General features: G+C 45.3%; 2 protein-coding genes across 8 annotated transcripts in view; one reads left to right on the forward strand and one right to left on the reverse strand.

The window, feature by feature from the left end:
* Positions 1–5,833: 5,833 nt before the first annotated feature.
* On the forward strand, positions 5,834–13,357 carry LOC108924914 (alpha-1,3-galactosyltransferase 2-like). 5 transcript variants are annotated; one of them, XM_018736545.2, is made up of 6 exons: positions 5,834–6,234; positions 7,969–8,112; positions 9,398–9,475; positions 9,582–9,677; positions 10,799–10,936; positions 11,834–13,357. In XM_018736545.2, the coding sequence occupies exons 2-6, from the start codon at positions 8,045–8,047 to the stop codon at positions 12,558–12,560; spliced, it is 1,107 nt and encodes a 368-aa protein (XP_018592061.1). In that variant the 5' UTR covers positions 5,834–6,234; positions 7,969–8,044; the 3' UTR covers positions 12,561–13,357. The 5 variants fall into 5 exon arrangements, with proteins under 5 accessions (XP_018592061.1, XP_018592062.1, XP_018592064.1 ...); XM_018736546.2 differs by having other exon boundaries at positions 8,001–8,112; XM_018736548.2 differs by having other exon boundaries at positions 5,834–6,024; positions 8,001–8,112.
* Positions 13,358–13,658: 301 nt separating this feature from the next.
* The window catches only part of ccdc30 (coiled-coil domain containing 30), a 34,963-nt gene continuing 22,916 nt past the window's right edge, over positions 13,659–25,705 (reverse strand). For all 3 annotated transcript variants that reach the window (XM_029249159.1, XM_029249149.1, XM_029249138.1), the window contains 6 exons: positions 24,328–24,449; positions 24,097–24,238; positions 23,878–24,014; positions 23,366–23,483; positions 20,026–20,096; positions 13,659–15,367 (listed from right to left, as the gene is read on the reverse strand). In XM_029249159.1, coding sequence (XP_029104992.1) covers positions 15,160–15,367; positions 20,026–20,096; positions 23,366–23,483; positions 23,878–24,014; positions 24,097–24,238; positions 24,328–24,449 — 798 coding nt within the window. In that variant the 3' untranslated portion in view covers positions 13,659–15,159. The remainder of the gene's footprint in view (positions 15,368–20,025; positions 20,097–23,365; positions 23,484–23,877; positions 24,015–24,096; positions 24,239–24,327; positions 24,450–25,705) is intronic.

Consider the following 25,705-nt stretch of genomic DNA (forward strand, 5'->3'; position numbering starts at 1 on the left):
AGAATACCAAAAGACTGGAACCGTTATCAGAGCATGACGTTGTCAGGTTTGGGGATTCAAACCACTGGGACAGGAAAGCTGTTGTACTGGAAGAAGTGAATCCGAGATCATACGTGGTTAGAGCAGAAAATGGACAGGTCTTCAGGAGAAATTGTAGGAGTCTTCTCAAGACACAAGAAACAAGCCAACCATTGGATGATCCTCAGAGAGAAGAGGTTCAAGCCTCATCACAGGATCAAGTGCCTTTGAGTACACAAGCTTCCTCGTCCATAGCACCTGACAATGATCACTCTGCCGGGACGAGTGATTCTCCGGTACTAAGAAGATCACTGCGAACCATAAAGAAACCCGACAGACTTAATTTGTAGATGCCTGTTTTCTGTGGCATTTGTGCATATAGAATATGTATAATTTTGAAATTTTATGGTTTCTGTAATACTTGGCTATCTGTTGTAATATAGTATCTATTATGTTTTAGTTCTGTTTATTAAGGTTTCTACTTTCAAAGGAAAGGGGATGTGGTGATCAGTTGTTGTTTCTGTTATTACCTATAGAGGGCAGATGTGTTCGGTAGGTACAGGAAGGATACCTAGGTAGCAAGGAAGCGGATTTAGCAGAGATACGTAAAAAAAGCACATGGTTGTGAAAACTCAGCGTGAACATTAAACGAGGCTACGTGCCAGTTAACAATATCATTCTCAGTGTGTTTATTGAGTAAACACAACAACCGCTTCCTACTGACCTGACCGCCAACAAACGTGTGTGTACCGCGATTGCCCACCTTCATGCTCCACACTTCACAAAGTATGTGGCATTAGCATATGTTTATTGAACAAATATTCCTTTCTAGAACTTAATTCTACAATTAGATGTTCACCCACATGTGCTGGAACTAACAGACACGTGTACCGATAACAGTCACATGGTTTATAGCCTTCTAGGCATTTCTAGGCGTCACTTGGGCAAAAAAAAAAAAAAAAAAGTTAAAGCAATCAAAGTGACTCTAACCTGAACCACGTCAAGTAAATTTCGCTTGAATGACTAATAAAATTGTTCAAAAAACAAAAGTACATTTCAAAATTACAGTTGTGCTTGTTACATAGAGAGCTGACAGTGTAGTGGTCAGAGCTGCTGCCTTTAGACCTGAAGGTTGCTGGTTCAAATCTCACCATTAGCTATAGTACCCATGAGCAAGATACTTACCCTGAATTGTTCCAGTAAAATTACCCAGCTGTATAAGTGAGTAAATAATTGTAAGTTGCTTAGGAGAAAAATGTCAAGCAGATGTTACTGGTGTCACATGTTAACAACTGTTCTCTCAGATGTGGTGAGTTACTCCCTACTACTTGGGTTTGGATCCCACATCCCGTTATAGTTCTTTTCAAAAGATGCATAGCCTAAAAATGACAAAGCTGTAAAAATAGTATGTTAGCACTATAAGAAACTTTAGAGGAAAGTGTCAGCAGTATGGGGAATAAAAAAAACCTTCTGGTTGAGCTTCCTACACCCCTGGAAACCAGAAAACACATTTAAATTACATTTAGCTGACATTTTTCTCCAAATGAACGTACACTTAAGTTATTTACCCATTTATACAGCAGGGTAATTTTACTGGAGCAATTTAAGGTAAGAACCTTTCTCAAGGGTACTACAGCTGGTGAGTGAACCTGCAACCTTTGGATCGAAAGGCAATAGCTTTAGCCACTACATTACCAGTTGTCACTTCTGCTTAGTTCAGTTGCACTTAACTTGCACTTACATCCTTGCATTCTAACCTGGATTCAGTTTTGGAAATGAAACCTTAGTAATAAATTCTTCAGACTGAAAAATCTCGTATCTTTCGAATATGTTAAGAATTTGCATAGATGCAATAGGGTGATGTAGCTTCTGCGAATGGATTTGAAGTTTCCGCTGGTCAAAATTATTCCCTATGAAGGCTGAAGCTCTTAAGAACATTAATTCTGCCAAATACTTAAATAGGTAAAGATGTAAACGAGGCTGAGTCTTCTTTAATCTTAATCACCGATGAGTAGTTGGTGTCTACAAGACAACTGCGATTGCGACTAAACAGAGGCACCCAGGTTTCCAAAACCAGAATTTGTTGGTTTAAAGGGGAAACACCAGGTAGAATTAACATGGTTATTCAACTGCATGGCTGGAGATGATGATGATGATGATGATGATGATGATGATTATCAATAATAATTATAATAATTGACATAAATGAGAGTAATATTCACCGGAAAGCCTCTGCCACAGCTCCATGTCCTTTCTAACCAGAATATCAATGTAACATTAGCAATGGAATATCACTTAAACAGCTAATTTCGACAACATTAGCTATACCGTATACGTTGTATTCAAGCCAGTTCTTGGCACTGTTTACTTTCGGTGTGCTAAATTTATCTTTCTTTAACTAGATAATTGTGAAAACAACTAGACTGACAACAAGCACGTTCATGGAATGCGACTAACCTAAGTGGATTTTACTTTTCTCTCACCTTTTCCCACTTATTTGTTACTTTGCATCTGGGTTTTTAGTAGTGTGAGCATTCCGTGATAATAACTGCCAACTTAAAGGTTGTCTGTTCAAATCCCAGTTCCCCCAATGCTCTGAGGAAAGGTATTTATTCTGAACTTCTCTTGTATAAATACATTGCTGTTTGAATTTACATTACTTTATTTAGCAGATGCTTTTCTCCAAAGCAACTGTCCAATGAACTCTATGTAGTGTCATCAGCCCGCACACCGTATTCACCACGGTGACTTACACTGCTAGATACACTACTTACACTGGGTCACTCATCCATTACCACTGTGTCCCCCCCGGGTTACTCATCCATTACCACTGTAAACCCTCCCTGGATTCCAATCTGGTTGAAAATTACAGACCGGTCTCTCTCCTCTCCTTCCTGTCTAAAACCCTAGAGTAGATGGCCTGTGATCAACTGTCTGATTTCCTCACCCGGAACCATCTCTTCGATGGTTATCAGTCTGGTTTCAAAGTTGGTCACTCCACTGAGACAGCCCTTCTGGCGGTGTCTGATGCTCTCCAAGCTGCTAGAACCGCCTCCCTCTCCTCGGTTCTCATCCTCCTCGATCTGTCTGCGGCATTCGACACAGTCAACCACCGGATTCTACTCTCCTCTCTTAGTCAGCTTGGGATCAAAGGAGCGACACTAAGATGGTTTGAGTCCTACCTCTCTGACAGATCCTATCGAGTGGTCTGGCAGAGCTCTCGTTCTTCTCCTCTGCCTCTCTCAACCAGCGTCCCGCAGGGCTCTGTATTGGGTCCTCTTCTCTTCTCGATCTACACCTCCTCCCTCAGCCCAGTTATAGCCTCCCATGGATTCAAATACCATTGCTATGCTGATGATACCCAGCTCTTCCTCTCCTTTCCACCTGGTGCGTCAGACATCTCCCCACGCATTGCTGCCTGCCTGTCAGACATCTCTTCATGGATGTCTGATCCCCACCTTCAACTCACCTCTCCAAAACAGAGATTCTTCACCTCCCAGCTGGCCTGTCCTCCTGTCACGATCTTTCGATCAAACTAGACAACTCACTCATTTTGCCTACCTCCTCGGCTAAGAGTCTGGGAGTAATGTTTGACTCAAGTCTATCTTTCTCTCAGCACATTGAAGCCACAACCTGGTCCTGCAGATACATCCTGCATAATATTCGTAGGCTCCGTCCCTACCTCACAATTGACTCTGCCCAACTACTTGTGCAGGCCATGGTGACTTCCCATCTGGATACTGTAACTCTCTCCTGTGTGGTGTTCCTGCTACTGCCATCAAACCTCTGCAGCTTCTACAAAATGCTGCTGCACGAGTTGTGTTTGATTTGCCAAAGCATTCCCACATATCTCCTCTTCTCATTTCTCTGCACTGGCTTCCTATAGCTGCCCGAATCAAATTCAAGACCCTGGTTATTATCTACAAATGCATCAACAGAACTGCTCCCAGCCATATACAGATCTTGATCAACTGCTACACCCCAATTAGACCCCTTCACTCGTCTGCTTCTGCTCGCTTGGTGGTCCCGCGAACGAAAGGTAAAGCACGGACTGTGGGGATTCGCAGGAGGGGGTCTTTGGTCTCGAACTCGAAGCAGCCATAAAACGCATTCAGTTCGTTAGTGAGAGACGCAGTGGCACCTGTCAATGACCGCCTCTGTGGTTTATAATCTGTTAAAGTTTGGATTCCCTGCCACAGCCTACGTGCATCTTGAGTGCAGTTAAACTCTGATTCCACCTTCCTGCTATATTCCCGTTTCGCGCTGGCGATGGCTTTGTGGAGCTCGTACTTACACTTCTTGTACGCGTCTGTGTCTCCGGACTGAAACGTGCAGGTTCGCGAGCGGATCTTATTCCGGCGGTAATCCATGATTTTTGGTTCGGGAATGAGTGGACTGTTTTATGGGGTATGCAGACACTTACACGGTACTGGATGAAATCCGTGACCACTGTGGCATACTCATCCAGATTGGAGGATGAGTTCCTGAACATGTCCCAGTCCACGGAGTCAAAGCAGTCCTGGAGCCTTTTTTCCGCTTCTGGTGTCCAGCGCTGCACAGTGAGCGTCACAGGCTCCTCTCTGTATAACCTGGGGAAACAGAGCAAAGTGGTTAAACCTGCTACCTTTCAGTCAATAGACACAACCTTGAATATTTTGTTTGTGTTTTTGACTTGACAAAGCATTCCCTTCTATCTCCTCTACCCATTTCTCTGCACTGGCTTCCTATAGCTGCCCGGATCAAATTTAAGACCCTGGTTATGGCCTACGAATGCATCCATACAACTGCTCCCAGATATCTACAAGGCTTGATCATTTGCTACATGCCAAACAGACTGCTTCGCTCTTCCACATGTGCCCGCTTGGTGGTCCCCCGTACGAAAGGTAAAGCACAGAGGTTCTCAGTTCTGGCTCCGTTGTGGTAGAACGACCTCCCCTTCTCACTCAGAACTGCTGAATCCCTGTCCACATTTAAAAAGGGTCTGACAACTCACCTCTACCAGACTCACTTCACCTGTAATCTCTTAAGTACATGTAAGGTATAAATGTTCATGCACTGTAACTTTAAGATCACAAGCCTTTACACAGCTACTCCTGTAATGTACATGAATGTTTATATGTGCCTTAAAAGAATTACTAGTAAGGTGATCAGGAATGGTCGCTATTCTGATAAAGTTTTATGCAGCTACTCATGTGATGAACATTGGTTCATATGGTGAAATAAACTGTACTTAAGAATCACACATCTGCATCTAAGTGTCTCTTTCTCCTAATGTAATGTACAAATTGTTAGTGGGTGATGCACATATGCTCAGTCTGAACCCAGAACAGCTGATGCCCCCCCCCCCAATGGAAAAAATAAAGACAGGCTGCTGCCACCTGAGGGGCCGTGACAAGAACTGCAAAAGCAGCTGGTGCGGGTTCTAGGGGTGGTCCGGGTGGAGGGGTGCTGGTTTAAATATAAAATGTATTAAAAATGTAGTTATGGTTTGTTCTCCCTGCATGGGCCCCTGTTCTCATTTTAGTTTCTGTTGCACGATCAGAGAAACTCTGTTTTAATCGGAAATTTTGTCTGTGTGTGTTCGGGGGAGGAGCCAAGGGCACTTTAAGGTTGGACTATTATTCGGCCCCCTTCTAAATTTAGAACACTCAAGGACAAGCCAATGAATGCAGTTTTTGATTTTTTTTTTTTTTTTAATTAAATTATAGCTCTATCTACGCCAGAGGAAACTTGCGCGTGATTCCTCAAAAATATAAACAGCAGTTGTTATTTTAAAAAAAAAATAAATAAAAATAAATAAATAAAACACGTAACTAAATGCCTTATTTGGTTCCAGCTCACACACAGAGAGAGACAGGACTTTTCGTCGCTCCACCTGAATGACACTGCTCTTTTTTTCCGCCCCCGCCTTTCTCTTGAATTATTCAGCTGTTTGAACGCAAGGCCGAGAAACTGATCGCGCCTCCACCCGGGAGGAAGTTTTGGGAAAAGAATCGCGGCCCAAAGGTAGCGGAGCGGAGGCTTAGCTTGCTCGGCCGGCGCAGGTTCCCCGCGCGCTGCTTTGCGACACACAGCGCTTGTTCCTCCGATGAGGCGAGACGAGACGAGGCAGGACACACCCCTGCAGCTCGAGACATGCATCACGAGTCCGCAGTTTTAACAGTGTGTGTTCCTGCGCGGGCCACCCAGGAGCTGCGGGCATGACGTGGAAAGGCAGTAAGTAGCGCGCGCGTGCCGCTCGACCGACTCCACAGATGCGGAGTCCTGCCGCGCCTTTCGCCTCATTACGGCAGTTTTTATTTTCCGAATTCGTACAAGTGCGGCTTCTTGGCGGAGAATCGCTGCGCTCTCCGACAGCCAGGGGTGGGGTGCCGAACTTTAAAGGGGCGGTCGCGTGCTCTAGGAGAACCGAGAAGTGCTGTTTTTTTACCCCCCGCGCGCGCGAGAGTACACAAACCCGTGACCGCGCTTGGGTCGCGCTCCGGAGCCGCGCGCGTTACTTTATTACCGTTAATTACCGACGGAGCGGAGCGCGCGCGCTGGGAAGCTGTCGCGTGTACTTTTGCACGGAAAGTTTAACGGAAGCTTATTATTGGTTATATTTGTCAGTTCTCCCCCCCCCCCAAAAAAAAGATAGTTTTTGGTTTCAGTTATATAAAAAAAAAAAAAAAAAAAAAAAAAAGTGCTATCCAAGTGAGAACTTTTTGCCTGGCGCGCTGGGGGTCGGTACGCTGACGGTGATACTAGTCGAGTCGGCAGGGAGGAAACGAGGAAACGCCGGATGAATGAGGTTTTTCACTGAAATCTGTTTTAGTTTCGGATGAAATCGAAGATGAATGAAGAATCATATAGAATGTGGATGAATTCGGCCCGTTTGGACAGAATCGTGGCAATGCCATGGGACGTTTCGCGGTTCTGTTGAGTGTAAATTCGGGTTCTTCTTCCACACGACTTTGCCTTCAGGTGAGCACCTCCACGTGGCTTTCAATCAATGCCAACAAAAGAGGGGGTGTAAAAGGAAAAGTTAAAACTAGTAGGTCGGTTTATTTCCCTCATGCAGGTCTTTAAATGTCACTTTTACACGAGGACTTGAAGGGGCGGTTTTAAAAGCCACCGCCGTCTTGAAGTTTGACGGATTGCGCAAAATTCGGGTTTCGCGTCCGGAGCGCAGCAGGTACAGCGATCATGTTGTGTCCGAACCTCCTTGGGGGGGGGAAAAAGATACCGTGTATGTGACAGTTTACCTTACCTGGGGGGCCGAGTAGCGCAGGCTGCCTTTGAAATGAGCCCCAAGCTTAAACATTAGACCTTACTCTGGTATAAATATTAATACCAGAGTAATTACATCAGATATATTTTAATTTTGTGACATAGTCACACATCCCCGTGTTCCAGTGCAGTATTTATGGACTTTCCGTGACCATGATTCCATAATCATGGGCTCTGTGGTCTGGAAAAAAGGTTCTAAAACCTGTGGTCTAGATGTGGGACCCGGTGGATGTGGTGCTACAGTTTGCAGAAGTGGTACATTTATCCACACTGAAGTATTAATGTAAATGAATCTAAAAGTGGGAGCTCTTCTTCACGCTACAGTTATATTTGTACAGTATTTGAACCCACATTGATTATGCTGCAGTCTTTCCAAAGCATATCTGAAGTGTCAAAGTGCACATTGTAGCGCAACGTGTAACGAAACGACGTATAGCTGGACTGTCTTGTGCTGTCAGTTTGCCCGGTTCCTATCAGCTGGACCGTGATCCGGTGCAATAATGAACAGATCCTCATTGCTGTTGTAAAACACCGCAGAAACAAAGTGTCAAAGCAGCCCAAAGTGACCTTTATCTAACGAAAAGTGACATATTGGCAATAACTGATAGCTTGTCATTACTGTCATTATTATTGTTGGTTTGGAAAGTGACATTGAAATGTGTAATTTTTGGTGTACGTGAGTGGAAAAAAGTCCACTCGCTTTTCGCATGCAGGAGAACTGTGGGAACCGTGAGAACCGTGAGCAGCTGTGAGCCTCATGTTGCTGTCCTTACCTGTCCGAACCTGCGCGCGATTTCAACCCAACATGAAGGTCTTCAAAGTCAGGTGAGGGTGGACCTACCGGGCCTCCTGGCAAGATGGGTTTCTCCCAACAGAGTAACGTTGCTCTAGACATCGAGTGGAAACACTTTTACAGTTCGCCACTAGTAATGTCCTGTCTCATGAAAGTTCTGTATTTTTAAGAAATGAAAAAAACAATTTTTCCCTCCAAATTTGATATTTGGATTTAGTCTTTACATTTATTCATTTAGCTGATGCTTTTCTCAAAAGCAACTTATAGCAGTAGTCTGTCTACAATTATTTACCCATTTGTACAGCTGGGTTATTTTACTGGAGCGGTTTTAGCTTCCTTTAAGTAACTTGCTGAAGGGTACTACAGCCAGAGGTGGGGATCGAACCTGTGACCTTTGGGTCCAAAGGCAGTAGCTCTAACCGCTATGCTAGCAGCTGCCTCGGCTGCCTTTTTCTGTGTAGATCTCCAAAAATTTTGTACATCAACTCAAGTTTTCTGAGCTTCCGTTGACATATTGAGGCTGGCATTTTGAGCGATCCGTCCAATGATATTAAATTTATTGTCTATAATATAACCTTGGCTTGGAGATGTATATATGTTTTATGTTGGGTGATTTTTTTTTTTTAATGGGGCAGCACAGTGGTGCAGCAGTTAGCAGTGCTGCCTCACAGCACCTGGATAGTTTGGATGTTGGTTCGAATCTGGCTTAGCCTGTTTAGAGTTTGGATGTTCTTCCTGTGTATGCAAGGGTTTTCTATGGGTGCTCTTGTTTCCTCCCGCAGTCCAAACACGTGCAGTTCAAGTGAATTTGATGCTCTGAATTGCCTGTGGTGTGAGTGAGTGAGTGAGTGAGTGAGTGAGAGAGAGAGAGAGAGGGACTACCCTGTGATAGACAGGCACCCCATCCAGGCTGTACGTGCCCTCAGCCTTACACCCTGTTATTCCAGGATAGGCTCCAGACCACTGAAACTGTGACCAGGACAAGCAGTTAAAGAAAATGAGGTTGATTTATAACTGTTTTTAGAGTAATTCTTGTGAAATCAAAATACTTTTTTGTTCTGAACAGATTAGCTTTATTTTTTAAAGGTTGCAGGTTCAATTGCCACCTTCAGCTCTAGTACCCTTGAGCAAGGTACTTACCCTAAATTGCTCCAGTAAAATTACCCAGCTGCCTAAATGGGTAAGTAATGTAATATACCTATAATAATAATAATATTAATAATGTAAGTACCTTAACATTGTGAGTCACTTTGGAGAAAGGAATTATGTAAATAAACGAATGTGAACTTGCGATGAACTCATTTGTTCTCCACTCAGGCCACGATCCAAAATAGGTTGTGTTATAGTCGTGTTCCTGCTGATTTCTGTTGGATTCCTTGGTCGTTTTCTCATAAGGTAAGCATGTATTGATGTTCAAACATTTTTTCTCTGCTACTGTAATTTTAAAAAAAAGATGTTAACTTGTAGTTTTCCTGGATGCCTGTGTTGCATATATGTTCAGGTTTGTCCAAGAGTTGGTGGCCATGGGTAAATGCCCTTTGCCTGCCAATGAGAAGTTAAAGTCTGGGACTCATATTGACAACTCTCTAGATTTATGGTAAGTGAACTGACTGTAGACACGCAGCAGAGTAAATAGTATGGAAGATCCGTTTTCTTATCTATGCATTACTGTTGAGTAATAGGAAGGAACAAGAACTGGGTGCGGCTCATTTCGGTTATCTGGACACTCTTTAAAGGTGAGAGTTTGGGCGAAGGAGAGACTTGCAAGATGTTGGAGGTGTCCACTGTGCGTTGTTATCTACAGACCTGAAGCTTCAGATTTTGAAATCTGAGAATTGGTAGATGTTTGAGGAAAAGTGCAGAGTTCTTGCGTTTGCACATGGATTTACTTTTTGTCTGTTTGTTGCGACTTTAGTTCGACAGCTTCAGGGCCAGTGCCTGTTCACGAATGAACCGCTTTACTATAAGCGTTCCTTCTGATCCTTTAATCACCAGTTATGGGGAGCAGAAACCAAAAAAAAAAAAAAAAAATGGAAGTCCATCCACTGCTGTCACTTCAAAATCTGACTCACGTTTTGGTTGGGTCCATCAGCAGAGGATGGCAGCAACTAAACGAAATACAAATGCAAGAAGGTGCAGGAGAGGAGTCGTCTACCTGCACAAAGTTGAGGGAGTCTGGTTTGAAGCCCAACTACTGTTGGGTTAATAGGAGACCTGGCTCATTGCTGACGTGAACGTCCAGCGTAACTGCTCTCCACGCTGAATCTGGACTCCAAAGCCACAGCGGAATTTGTGCAGTAAATCCAGAAAACATCATGTCGTGTCCATCACACGAAGCACACTGACATGAACCCTGATGATTACCAGCACAGTAGCCTGTATGAAAACCCTCATTTAAGGTTATAGAAACATCTTTGCTAAACTGATGGGCTTCTTAACAGATCAAGCTTGGCTCTTGAGATGAAAGGTCAACTTGCAGTCATGGATATGCTGCAGGCCGCGTGTATTTAGGCCGTACGTAGTTTCAAAGCAAGGCTTAACAGTCGATTTTTCCGACGGTGTCTTTTCTCTCACAATAACAAGAAGGAATTGACTCACTGAAGTGTCACTGAAAACCGCAAGTGTCTCACAGCCCCCCACAACTCCATTATTTTCCACTGTAGAGAACCTTTTCCTGTTCTTGGTGGCTTTCCACATACATGCTGTTTCTTGTATCAGGTCCAGAATCGATGTTCAGACATGCACCTACTGGAGAGCACCTATCATGTGGGAGGGGATGTTTGACCCACAAGTCTATGACAGATACCACAGTAAAAAGGGCACCTCCGTCGCGCTCACCGTGTTTGCTGTCGGAAGGTAGGTTTGGGTGACCCCCCCACCCACTCCGATTGAACCAAGTAAGGAAGTAGAACCAGATGCGTAAATCATAATCATTTAAAAAGATAGTATAAACCTCAAAATCTAACTTCTAATTTATGCAAGAATAATCACCATACCAATATGGTTTACATAACTGTCAGGCAGGACTTTACATGTGACATGTTTACTATTGCTGTTCTCACTAATTAGTCTTGTAGCATTAAAGGTTGTAGATCAGTTTTATTCCAATATATTCATTTTTTTTTTTTTTTTTTTTTTTAGCACAAGATAATGGTTGAAATGAAGATCATGTTTCATTCTGCATAAACATCTAGTACCAGTTTATCAATGGTTGCATTGTTTGAATAGTGCTTTGGTAACATTTAGCAGATTTTTTCCCCCAAAGCATCATACATTCTATGTAAGTGAAGTATAAATAGCAAAACGGGTGATGGAATGTTTAACTTGTGTAGGTGTCTCAAACTAGGCAGGGAAATGGGTCTAAAAGAGATCATCTAAGACCCTTCCTTCATGCTGGATGGGATTCAGCAGCTCTGAGGGAGAAGGTAGCTTGTTTCTAGACAAGGTTGTTTTGTTTTTTTTTTTTTTTTTTTCTTTTCTTTTCATTTTTATAAATGCTGCAATAAATACTACTAATACTGACCTCTGAAAATGTATCAATCACCTATAAAATAATCAGTCTATACTGATGGAAGGCGAAGGATCATGTTGCCACACAAGAACAGCCTCTTCATTGGTGACCTTTTGATGAATGTTAACATTTTCCAGGCCACAAGCATTAAGGGTTAACCATACTGTGATATATTAACCTTTTTGGTTCTTCTCTCGAGAGCACTCTTGGATTATGCGAACGCACATCACTGTTCTTCACAGGTACCTGGAGGTCTACCTGCAAGATTTCCTTACCTCTGCAGAGAAGCACTTCATGACAGGTTTACCTGTGACCTACTACATTTTCACAGACACACCAAAGTGGGTGCCTACCATCCCTCTGGCTTTAGGACGGACCATGAAGATCATAGAGGTAGAAGGACATGATCGCTGGCAGGACATCTCCATGTCGCGCATGAAGAGTATTGCAGACGTCATAGAGTCGCACATCCGACACCGGAACCAGTACGTCTTCTGCTTCGATGTGGACCAGACTTTCGTGGGACGATTTGGCTCCGAGGCGCTCGGAGACACGGTGGCCCTTCTGCATGCATTCTACTACCACCGCTACCAGAAGGAGTACAGCTACGACCGCAACCCCAAGTCAGTGGCGTACATGGAGAAGGGCGACTTCTACTACCATGCCGCCATCTTTGGGGGCACATGGCAGGGGGTAAAGAACATAACCGAAAGCTGCTACCAGGGAATTGTGAAGGACAAGGAGAATGAAGTGGAGGCACTGTGGCATGACGAAAGTCACCTTAACAAGTACTTTTGGCTACACAAGCCTAGCAAGATACTGTCCCCCGAGTACTGCTGGTCCACCCTGATCGGCTACCGCTGGGACATCCACGTTCATCGCCTGCTGTGGGCGGAAAAATATTACACAAGACTCCGAAGAGAAGACAAGTTGAGCACTAAAGGGAAAGAGGTCCCCGAAGCGCAGTGATGAGTGTAATAGCATTGCAAAAAACAAGTAGGTGAAGAGTTGTTGTAACTTTAAGAATGTGGTGATGTCAACACATTGATCCAATACTTGGATCAGGTCATCATTCAGGGCGAGAACCCCATGTCCTTCCAGAGCTGGCACAGCTCTGGGCTTTGAGTGAGTTGTATCTTGTTTATTCTGCACTTTCGAGATGTAGATTGCAGGCCATGAGAGAATTACATATTAATTTCTTGCAGGAACACAAAGGGGGATATCTCACCTGAAATGCGATCACTGCAGCCCTAAGACTACTGAATGTAATCCCACCACTTGAATGCCTTCTCTGTGATTTGATTCCACTGCAGTCATTTTTCTTTACAGAATAAACACACATTGCCATTTATGGAAAATATGTCCTTTATTTCAGTTTTGTCATTGACATGATTAGTCCACGCTAAACATACCATAGCTCTGACACATTTGGGAGGGGGGGATAAGTCAAATTAGTGTCCTTTTAGAAGCATGGAACTTCAGGCAATGAATAAAAATACTGTTTGGGGAAAATGCTCAAGTATTGTTCCTGAAAAAAGCTGTGAATGCACAGCTGACCTGTCAAAATCAGGACTCGCCGGGAGCAGTCAAAGTGTGGTTGTCCATTGTGAATGCGGAGACCGCGATACGGATCAGGTGCTACTTGGTGTCATGCTGTCATTGCAAGGCCGACATCTCCTTTCGTAGCTCTGCTTTGCCTGCATCCGGCATGATTTGCTTATGAGGACGACATTGCAGTAAAATGCTCACGCAAATGTGTAGAAAAACAACCCAAATGTGTAGAAAAACAACCTTAATTATCCACACATGAAGAGTTTAGCTAATGGTTTGACAAAGTGATGGTTTTTATGTATACGCCCTTCGGTTAACGTCCCTTCAGTACCTTACCTCACATACATTTAGAAACGGGTTTGACTGGCCTGTTGATGCGGCATCTGAACAATAAATGTTACTACACAAAGGGTAATACCTGCAACCCTCAGTCTGAATAACTGTCCTCAGCGGCCTAAAAGCTGTCTGGAGATTTTACACCAATCCTGTGTAATGGCAGTTTGGCACTACTTATTGTAAAGGTGAAGAGGCCTTTGTATGTTTCAAAAAATATGCCTACCACCTGTAAATTCTCTCTCCTCCAAAACTTGCTAGCTGGGGTTTACCAACAGCTACCACAGTGGCAGCCATGCTACCCATAATGCATCAGTCCTGCTGTAATGCACTTGTATGCCAGTGCAAGCTCTTACACTTTTGTCCAACTTTCAAATCTCAGTCTGGCACCATTTCCCTGCATTGTGTTACAAATCACTGTTCAAAGCAATGGAGTCAATCCAGCAATCACTGCAAAAAGGTGTACAGTACATCAGCACCACCATCGTCCAATATCACACTGCTTCAAAGGACACGTCTGTGCATTTTTAGCCAAGTACTTATAAACTGCGCCACCGAAATGGGAGGAACGTTAATGCATCTACTTGATGCTTTTGGATTATCTCATTATTTCTGTATTCAGTACCTTCGGGCTGAGAATACATTTTATGGAAGGAGAATAAAGGTAGTAAAGGATAATTATTAAAGTGGCCTTAACATTTCTTTCCCAGAATATTAAGATTTTAATGGAAAAAGACTTGACATACAACTTCAAGAAAAGAATGCATTCCACTTGAACTGCAACTTCTCATGTACTATTTGGGTGTAAGTCAGTACACACACTGTGGAGAGACTCCACGAAACGAGGGCTTTTACTCTCTCTCGCGTATTCAATACAGCAACAATACCTGCTCTTAGGTTAAGCTGTGCTCTGATGCCACAAGCATTAGGGTGGTTTTATCTGTACAAGTTGCAGGTGGACAGAAATATGATATAAAGCCTTACCTAATAAAGTGCTTCAGTCTCCCATATTTGTGCTGCAGCACAGGGATTGTCGATCAAATACTGTGGTACACGGTAATGGAGAACTGTGGCAATAGCAGTGTAACAATGGAACAGATATTATATTCCTGTTCATAAAACACACACAGCACAACATAAAAGTAAACCTTTGTCCCACGCCTAAATAAAACTCTGTACAGTTGTTCTGTTGCTTTGGCTTTTACGTTTCGTTGGAAAACGGATACAGGATTCGTGAGAAAGCAGAACATGTGAGCTGCAGTGTGAGGGCTGCTCCAGCAATGTAAACACATTGGGTATTCCACAGGTCAGATTGCGCTGAGCTCAGTTGCACCTCAGTATCACCGCTTAACGGTGTGACTGAACTCATTATTTAGACATATACACTGTATATAAATACTATAGAAGATTTCTCATTTTATGACAAAATGGCAAACAATAAAAATCCTGTTGTTCCATTACAGTATGCAAAATACCATAATAATCACAATTTAAAAACAGGAAGAAGCAGCAGACCCTGAGTACATCAGCAGTTTTAGAGATTTTCTTTAGGAATCCCCACTTTAAAAACACATCTGAGCCCTCTTGTGATTTTTATGGTACTTTACACTGGATTTAACTGATTTTCTGAACGCTGGGGCAGTAATCTGACACTCACACCTCCCCTGTGGCAGTAACCTGACCCTCACACCTCCCCACTAGACAAACCCATGCTCCCATCAAGGTCCTGTGCGGCAAGCGGTGCTACAGGGGAGGTCAGGTTCAGGTAGCCGATCTCAGAGGACTGGGCAGAGGCCGCTGGAAGGGAGCACTTGCTACTTTCTGAATGCTCTGCTGCTACTTTCACCCGGCGGAAGGCGTCCACAATGCTCAGTGTGTCACATGCACCTATACTGTGGGGACAAATAGACATAAAATGTTTAAAAATGTGTACGTCTCTCAACATATCAAAGCCACAATCCCGTCCTGCAGGTACATCCTGCACAACATTTGCTGAATCCATCCTTATCTAACAACTTCTACATAACTCCTGATCCAGGTCATGGGTGATATTCTGCCTGGACTACTACAGTTCCTTCCTGTCGGGTCTTCAGGCCTCTGCCATCAAATCGCTCTAGTTTATACAGAACGCTGCTGCACGAGTCGTGTTTGACCTGTTGAAATGCCCCCATGTAACCAATGGTTGCGGATTCCTGCATGGATCAAATTCAAGGCTGGTTAAAACGAACAAAACCATCAACGCATCTACTCCCCAATATCTATAAAACCTTATCACACCTCCTCCGTGAACCGCCACCTTATCGTGGTGGAGGGGTTTGAGTGCCTGAATGAGTCCAGGAGCTATGTTGTCTGGGGCTACATGCCCCTGGTAGGGTCTCCCATGGCAGACAGGTCCTGGATGACAGACGAGACAAAGCGCGGTTCAAAAACCCCTTATGACAAAAAAATCAAGGCGTCCGTTTACCCCGCCCGGTATGGGGTCACCGGGGCCCCACCCTGGAGCCAGGCCTGGGGGGGGGGCTCGCATGCGAGCGCCTGGTGGCCAGGTCTATGCCCACGGGGCCTGGCCGGGCTCAGCCCGAAGCCACAACGTGGAGCCGCTCTTCGGTGGGCTCACCACCTGCCGGAGAAACCATAAGGGGCCGGTGCGTTGTGATTTGGGCGGTGGTCGGGGCCGAGTGCCCGGCCGACCCAAACCTCGGGCGCCAACTCTGGTTTTTGGGACTTGGAATGTCACCTCACTGGCGGGGAAGGAGCCTGAGCTGGTGCGGGAAGTTGAGAGATACCGTCTAGATATAGTCGGGCTCACTTCCACTCACAGCTTGGGTTCTGGAACCACTCTACTCGATCGAGGGTGGACTCTCCACTATTCTGGCGTTGCCCAAGGTGAGAGGCGGCGGGCTGGTGTGGGCTTATTAATAGCCCCCCAGTTCAGCCGCCATGTGTTGGAGTCTACCCCGGTGAATGAGAGGGTCATCTCCCTACGCCTTCGGGTCAGGGAACGGTCTCTCACTGTCGTTTGTGCTTATGCGCCTAGCGGCAGTGTAGAGTACCCGGCCTTTTTAGAGTCCCTGGGGGGCGTGCTGGAAAGCGCTCCCACTGGGGACTCTGTCGTTCTACTGGGGGACTTTAACGCCCACGTGGGCAGCGACAGTGATACCTGGAGGGGCGTGATTGGGAGGAACGGCCTCCCTGATCTGAACCCGAGCGGTGAGTTGTTATTGGATTTCTGTGCTAGTCGCGGTTTATCCATAACGAACACCATGTTCATGCATAAGGGTGTCCACCAGTGCACTTGGCACCAGGACACCCTAGGTCGGAGGTCGATGATCGACTTTGTAGTCGTTTCTTCTGACCTTCGGCCATATGTCTTGGACACTCGGGTGAAGAGAGGGGCTGAGCTGTCAACTGATCACCACCTGGTGGTGAGTTGGATTCGATGGCGGGGGAAAAAGCTGGACAGACCTGGCAGGCCCAAACGCATAGTGAGGGTCTGTTGGGAACGTTTGGCGGAGGCCCCTGTCAGAGAGGTCTTCAACTCCCACCTCCGACAGAGCTTCAACCAGGTCCCGAGGGAGGTGGGGGACATTGAGTCCGAATGGACTATGTTCCGCTCCTCCATTGTCGGTGCGGCGGTTCGGAGCTGCGGCCATAAGGTCTCCGGTGCCTGTCGCGGCGGCAATCCCCGAACACGGTGGTGGACACCGGAAGTAAGGGATGCCGTCAAGCTGAAGAAGGAGTTCTATCGGGCCTGGCTGGCTCATGGGACTCCTGAAGCAGCTGACGGGTACCGACGGGCCAAACGGTGCGCGGCTCTGGCAGTCGCCGCGGCAAAAACTCGGGCTTGGGAGGAGTTCGGTGAGGCCATGGAGGAAGACTTTCGGTCGGCCTCAAAGAGATTCTGGCAAACCGTCCGGCGACTCAGAGGGAGGAAGCGGTGTTCCACGAACACTGTTTACAGTGGAAGTGGTGCGCTGCTGACCTCAGCTGAGGATGTTCTCGGGCGGTGGAAGGAGTACTTTGAGGATCTCCTCAATCCCTCCGACACGCCTTCCGTAGAGGAAGCTGAGGCTGGGGACTCGGAGGGGGACTCGTCCATTACCCTGGCTGAAGTTGCTGAGGTAGTCAAAAAACTCCTCGGTGGCAAGGCTCCGGGGGTGGATGAGATCCGCCCCGAGTTTCTCAAGTCTCTGGATGTTGTGGGGCTGTCTTGGCTGACACGCCTCTGCAGCATCGCGTGGAGTTCGGGAACGGTGCCTCTGGACTGGCAGACCGGGGTGGTGGTCCCTCTTTTTAAGAAGGGGGACCGGAGATTGTGTTCCAACTACAGGGGGATCACACTCCTTAGCCTCCCTGGGAAAGTCTATGCCAGGGTACTGGAAAGGAGAATCCGACCGATAGTCGAACCTCGGATTCAGGAGGAACAATGCGGCTTTCGCCCTGGCCGTGGAACACTGGACCAGCTCTATACCCTCACTAGGGTGTTGGAGGGTTCGTGGGAGTTTGCCCAACCAGTCCATATGTGTTTTGTGGACCTGGAGAAGGCATTCGACCGTGTCCCTCGTGGCATCCTGTGGGGGGTGCTTCGGGATTATGGGGTTCGGGGCTCGTTGCTACGGGCTGTTCGTTCCCTGTATGACCGGAGCAGGAGCTTGGTTCGCATTGCCGGCAGTAAGTCAGACCTGTTCCCGGTGCATGTTGGACTCCGCCAGGGCTGCCCTTTGTCACCGATTCTGTTCATTATTTTTATGGACAGAATTTCTAGGCGCAGTCAGGGAACGGAGGGTGTCTGCTTTGGTGGCCGCGAGATCTCGTCTCTGCTTTTTGCGGACGATGTGGTCCTGTTGGCTTCATCAAGTCAAGACTTGCAGCGTGCACTGGGGAGGTTTGCAGCCGAGTGCGAAGCGGCGGGGATGAGAATCAGCACCTCCAAATCCGAGGCCATGGTTCTCAGTCGGAAAAAGGTGGATTGCTCCCTCCGGGTTAGGGGGGAGTTGCTCCCTCAAGTGGAGGAGTTTAAGTATCTTGGGGTCTTGTTCACGAGTGAGGGAAAAATGGAGCGGCAGGTCGACAGACGGATCGGTGCGGCGTCTGCAGTAATGCGGTCATTGTACCGGTCTGTTGTGGTGAAGAGGGAGCTGAGTCGTAAGGCGAAGCTCTCAATTTACCGGTCGATCTACGTTCCTACCCTCACCTATGGTCATGAACTCTGGATCATGACCGAAAGAATGAGATCGCGGATACAAGCGGCAGAAATGAGTTTCCTCCGCAGAGTGGCTGGGCGCACCCTTAGGGATAGGGTGAGGAGCTCAGTCACCCGGGAGGAGCTCGGAGTAGAGCCGCTGCTCCTCCGCATCGAGAGGAGCCAGTTGAGGTGGCTCGGGCATCTGTTCCGGATGCCTCCTGGACGCCTCCCTGGGGAGGTGCTCCGGGCTTGCCCCACTGGGAGGAGGCCTCGGGGCAGACCCAGGACACGTTGGAGAGACTATGTCTCCCGGCTGGCCTGGGAACGCCTTGGGGTTCCCCCAGAGGAACTGGAGGAGGTGTGCGGGGAGAGGGAGGTCTGGAGTACTCTGCTCGGACTGCTGCCCCCGCGACCCGGCCCCGGATAAAAGCGGAGGAAGATGGATGGATGGATGGACCTTATCACACACTACAGCCCAACCAGACAGCTACACCCCTACACCTCTGCCTGCTTGGTGATTCCACGCACAAGAAGGCCCAAAATCAAAAACACAAAGGTTTTTGGTTCTGGCTCTGATTTGGTGGAATGACCTCCCCCTCTTAGAATTGTGACTCTCTACATGTAAGAACTGGGGTAGCACAGCAAGGAGCGCTGCTGTTTCACAGCACCTGGGTGGTGCGAGAGGATGTGGGTTCAATTCCCACTCAGTCTGTATGGAGTTTGCATGTTCTCTGTGTGGGTTTTCTCTGGGTACTCTGGTTTCCTCCCACACTCCAAAGACATGGTGTTCAGGTTCCCCCATAGTGTGTGAGTGACAGAGAGAGTGTGTTCCACTGATGTATGGATGAGTGACCCATGGTAAGTAGTGTATCTAGCAGTGTAAGTCACCACGGTGAATAAGGTGTGTGGGCTGATAACACTACATAGAGTTCATTAGAAGTCACTTTGGAGAAAAGCATCTGTAAATGTAAGGGTCTCAAAAACAACCTCTTTCAGACTCATTTCTCCCCATTCTTATCAGTTCTTGATAAACATGTACCTGTTTTGTTTAATAATTTTTTTAAACAATTTGTTTAATAATGGAAAAGCCTATATACACCAACTCACGTGTTGTACCCTGGTTCATATGGTGGACTGTGACAAATTCACTGTACTGTACAATCATGTGTCTGCATCCAAATCTCTCCTTCTCTTAGCGTAATGCAATGTTTTTTTTTTTTGATGTGTCGTTTTGGAAAGAAGGGCTTGCTCAGTGACAATGGAAAAAAAAATGTGTGTGTGTATGTTTTTAACTGTGTTATACGTTAAAACTTCAGCTAACATATCACAGACATAGAAAGGATTCCAGAGCAAAAGTAAATATACCTTGGATGCGCTGTTTGCAGAAGGCTGTCAGTGAGGAGAAAACTTTCTGAAGGAAATTTTTTCTTGACATCCTAAAAGCAAAAGATGAATGAGAACACTTCAGCATTAGAAAAGAAAAGCTACTTGAGTAAACCCATTGGTCCATCCAAGAATTTACACTTACCAGTCTAAACTATTTTTTTTTTTTTTTTTTTTTTTTTTAAACACAGCTAAAGATTTCTTTGTGGTGCAAACACAACAACCTGGAACTTAATACCAGTAAGACAGTGGAGATGACAGTTGACTTCAATAAAGTTCCTTCTCCTCTGCCACCACTCACTATCCAAGGTTGTACTGTGTCCAGCACCGATTCCTTCAAGTTCCATGGCACTACCATTTGCAAAGACTTGAAGTAGGAGAAGAACATCACTACCGTAACAAAGAAAGCCCAGCAGAGGATGTACTTTCTCCGCCAACTAAGGAAGCACAACCTGCCGAAGGAACTGCTGTGCCAATTCTACAGGACCACCACTGAATCCATACTATGTTCATCAATCACTGTCTGGTTTGGCTCTGCCACCCAATCAGACAAGCGACGCCTTCACATACTGGTTAAGTCGGCAGAGCGCATCGCCGGGACCAACCTGTCCTCCCTCCAGGACCTGTACATGTCCCGTGTCAGGAAACGGGCTGAGAAAATCGTAGGGGACCCCTCACACCTCGCTCACTGTCTGTTTACCCTACTTCCCTCGGGCAGGCGATACAGACTAATCAAAACAAGAACTGCCAGACACCAAAACAGCTTTTTCCCGGCAGCCATAAAGATTCTAAACACCCTACTATAACCTCAACCTTCACTGGACTTTTTACTACTACTGTACCCTACTTGTCCAGCATTACACCCATGTGCAGTATGTTCTTACATCTTTTGTACAATATCATGTGCAATGTTTCCTTATATCCTTTGTGCAATATCATATCCATGTGCAATATGTTTGTTATATCTTTGAGTAACATCATACCCATGTGCAATATGTTCTCCAGATAACTGACCATCGCTGCACTATAATGTCACTTTATGATACAGGTCAACACGTACTTTTTTCTATGCTTGGTCATTTAGTTGTATTATGTCTGCATGGTTTTATGTTCTGTCTGCATTATACTATGTTCTTGTCTGCTGCATTATTGGTAATCATGTTTGTATTAGTCTATGTCTAGTTCAGTATGTGCGTATGTAGCCTGTATGTGTGAATGTGCACTGCAGGTTTGCTCTAAACCGGAAACAAATTCCTTGTATGCTCAGGTATACTTGGCCAATAAAGCTGATTCTGATTTTGATTTTCCATTTGTAGCACAAGTATTTACAATAGTTACTGCAGAACATTGCAAATATTGTAAATCACTAAAAAAAGATGCCTCGGTTTGATATTCCTTTACTTTATTAAATGACAATATTTCCCAGTTCATAGTTGCTGATGTGCAATACCAATCCAAACTACAGTCATGCACCACTTAATGACGTTTCGCTTACTGACTGAAAGAATATACGACAATGGGTCCATAAGATTATAATGGAGACGAAAAATTCTCATCGACAAGTGATGTCGTAGCTGCCGTACTGTTGTAGCGCAACGTTGCGTGTTTGTGGCGGTGCTGCTGTAAACAAATCTACTGCTCTGCCTGTCGTATATAATTACAGCACATACAATTATGTACAGTACATAATACTTGATAATGACAAACACCTGTTGCTGGTTTATGTATTTACTGTACTTATCGTTATTTTAGTGTACTCTTTCTTCTTGTGAAAACTTTACTGTAAAAGAGTAGGCCTATGCTGTTTTACACCAGGAGCAGTGTTGTAAATCTTGTGTTTACCGTGTCTCTTGACTGCATTGAGGCTAAACCATCTAGGTTTGTGTAAGTACACTCTATGATTTTCGCACAACAACGAAATTACCTAACAACGAATTTCTCAGTATCCCCATCGTTAAGCAACACGTCTGTATCTGTAAAAGCTAAGTCTGCATTCTGAAGAATCAAAAATTTAGAGAAGTTTTTTCACTGAATTATTTACAGAAAATTATATGACATAAAACATTGCCAGTTATTAAAAAAGCTAGCTGCCAACAACTGTTCCCTGATTTTGGTGTGGTTTCCTCTGTATCTCAGGACTGCTGAGTCCCTTTCAGAATTCAAAGAAGGCTTCAAAACATTTCTGTTGCAATCCCACTTGTCTGTTGATCTCCTAACAGCCATATAAATTTACATGACAACATCCAAGCCCACTCGCTATTTGTATTTCCTGTTTGAAATGATGCTGGAGGCCATCAAAAACAGTGGTACCAAACGGTACTCTGATCACCATGTATCTCAAACTCCTAGATACTGTCTGCTGTGAGAAGCTATTTTGATTACTCCAAGTTGTATGTCATTTGAAGAAGAAATGGTACTGTACTTATGTTCATGATCTACAGTTAGACTTATTTCTGTGTATCTGCAGAAGCTGGAAACCATGTGATTAATCCTTCGGCAAAATATCTGACAATTAGTTCTGCAACGAGACCTAAAACAGTGCCAGATCCCATGCGTTTCCTGAAACTATGGGAAATGGAGAGGGAGGGGAGTATGAATGTTGTCAGAGGTTTTAACAGCAGGAAAAGTCAAAAACATGACTCCAGTGTTCATCTATCAGTATTCTAGCAAACTTTATGGATATTATGAATTAGCAAATTCACTGTGCCAGCCTTCACTGGGGAGAAGTTGTACTATATGGCACATGGCCAAGTTAAATTTTGCCAGGATTCATTTGTGAATCTGTGATTTATGCAAAAAAATGGACAAATAAGAAAAAAAGGGAGAGCACACTGAAGCGTAGTGAAAACACACACACACACACACACACACACACACGCACACATTTTCAGAACCGCTCATCCCATACGGGGTCACGGGGAACCGGAGCCTACCCGGGAACACAGGGGTGTAAGGCCAGAGGGGGAGGGAACACACCCAGGACGGGACGCCAGTCCATCGCAAGGCACCCCAAGCGGGACTTGAACCCCAGACCCACCAGAGAGCAGGACTGTGGTCCAACCCACTGCGCCACCGCACCCCCCTTTATGTAGTGAAAACAATATACTTTCATTTAAACTGTGCTGTATGAATTTAAGTATTTATTTCACTAAGCTTAAGAGCTCCTTCCCATCTAACTAGGCAGCCTATTTTTGGCATCTAGCACCCATTCTAGAGAGCCTTTTCATGATTCTGATGGAGAAAAACGTAGGCAAGCATTTTAATATGTACTAAAACCGTTTTTCGCTCAAGTCTTTGGTGACGACGATAGCCGTGTACGTACCTCCATGCTGCAGGCCAATTGGGCGTTCCTCAAGGCTCGCTCCAGGGATCCCACATGATTGGACAGCAGCAGTGTTCTGTCCTGGAGCTGCCTGTTTTCCTCCTCCAGAAAGTTCACCCTGAAAGATCCAGGATGCAAAAAAATCCACCATCCTCCACATTAGGGCTGTTAATTGTGATCATTGGCGGGCCATTTTTGTGGAGTTTTTCCCAGCAATATCTTATTCTTCATTAGTAATTCTAAATGTGAACTCTTATCAGGTAGTGGAAAAAAATACATGAATGAATGTGTAACTGAAGAGAAAGACTCGTAAAAACAATCAAACCATCTAAACTATGTTGTTCCGGGATGGAATGAGAACCTGTATGGTAGATATCAAATTATCGTGCAGCATTTCGGAACTTCAAATTCAAGTCAATTTATAGTCTACCATAGCTACTACACCAGAGCCAGGAGCGAACTGACTGCATGTGGGTCTACAGCAGAACACGGCAGCAGGGGGAGAGCGGTACCTCTGCTGCACCGCAGAGGCCAGACGAGAGCTGCTGCTGCCCGTCTCCTCGGCCTCGTTCAGCCTCCGCTGTAATTCGCCTTTCTCGAGCAGCAGCTTCTCGTTCTCCGCCATGAACGTCCTCGTAAAGACCCGCTCCTGTGCATGGAATAAACACAATCATGACACGGCCCGTGCTGGCGCCCAGAGTTATGCACTAGGCGTGCTGGTGGAATCCCACCTTTTCAGAGAGGGTGGTGGCCAAGGCCAGGTCATTTTCCAGCTTCTGGTTCCGCTCATCGCGCAGCACCATCTCCTTGATGTAGATCTGCTTGGCTTTACGCAGCTTCAACTTGTGATGGGTCTGCTTTTCGTTGTATTTCCTAGCAACAGGATAGAAAACCTTGGTGGTGAGTGCAGGGGGAAAGTGGGGTGTATGCGAGTGGGGGGGCTGTGCATGCAATGCGCTTGCCTGATTTGGGCATCAAGTTGCTGGGAAACCTGCTGCAGTTCCTCGTGGAGTCGCTCAGACTCCTGCTGGCTGGAGGCCACCTGCTGCCGGAGATTGAGACACGTGTTCTGACTGAGCCGTACCTGGGGGACGAAGAGAAACAGAACATGATCACATGAACGGAGCCAAACAGTTGATGAGAACCCTCAAGGGAACAAATCAGCACTTGCCTGAAAAAAACACCCCAACTAGACAGCTCCTTTTTAAAACAAATACAGGTAGACATACATACATTGGTTCTTATGGTGGAAAAAAACAAACTGTACTTAAGAATCACACATCTGCAACTATGTCTCTCTTTCTCCTAATGTAATGCACACATTGTATTTTCTGTGAGATGTACGTCGCTTTGGAGAAAAGCATCTGCTAAGTGAATATTCGTAAATGTAGGCAGTCCTCGAATTGACGACCAGGGCCCATTCCGTTGAAAACCCCTTGCGCTGTATTATATAAATGGTAAGGGTATAAAAACAAGGTTGAATAAAAATAATTTTGCTATATTTTTTATACAATGTCAAAATAATACTAATGCAGAACAACAACAACAATAAGGTACAGTATTATAATTTCAATATTTTTCAGTATTCAAATTTAATGGGCTATTTAAAACAAACCAGCACCATGTTAACTGTGTGGAGTTTGCATGTTCTCCGTGTGTCTGCGTGGGTTTCCTCCAGGTGCTCCGGTTTCCTCCCACATTCCAAAGACATGCTGTTCAGGTTCCCCCATAGTGTATGAGTGTCACGGAGTGAGTGTGTTTCACTGATGATGCATGGATGAGTAACCCGTTGTCTTATTCATCCAGGTGTGTGGGCTAGTAACACTACACAGTATCCGTTGCGAGTCGCTTTGGACAAAAGCATCTGCTAAGTGAATAAATGTAAATATAAATGTAAATGTAACAGACAGGTAATGTCATCATAACAGACAATTAAAGTTGCTTCCATCAACAAACACAGACAAAACACAAAGTCTGAATACAAGAAAACGTCAGTTTAACCCCCAGGGTTTACAGTGATTTATTTTCCTGATGCCTCTCTCCATGGCAACTTACAATGGTAGGTTCGTACACTAAGCTACCAATAATTATTTTTTTCATTTATACAGGAGGGTACTTTTTTACTGTTTCAGTTGAGGTTAGGTTCCTTGATCAAGCATACTGGAGCAGGAATGGGGATTTGACCGCCGGTTCTTTTGATTGCAAGGTGACAGCTTTAAACACCACGCCACCTGCACCATAAATGAGAATCACCAGTTTCCGACAACGGCCATCGGGCAGGCCGAAGCAGAAAACGCTTATCTCCACGTCACCATACATTTAATATTTGGATTCATCACA

Source organism: Scleropages formosus, chromosome 2 (assembly GCF_900964775.1).
Source record: "Scleropages formosus chromosome 2, fSclFor1.1, whole genome shotgun sequence".
Lineage (NCBI taxonomy): Eukaryota > Metazoa > Chordata > Actinopteri > Osteoglossiformes > Osteoglossidae > Scleropages > Scleropages formosus.

Excerpts from the sequence above, each read along its gene's own strand:
- LOC108924914 (XM_018736545.2), top strand. The coding sequence starts at position 8,045 with ATGTTGCTGTCCTTACCTGTCCGAACCTGCGCGCGATTTCAACCCAAC. Across the intron at positions 8,113-9,397 it reads ATGAAGGTCTTCAAAGTCAG|GCCACGATCCAAAATAGGTT; the intron begins GTGAGGGTGGAC and ends TTCTCCACTCAG. Across the intron at positions 10,937-11,833 it reads ACCGTGTTTGCTGTCGGAAG|GTACCTGGAGGTCTACCTGC; the intron begins GTAGGTTTGGGT and ends TGTTCTTCACAG.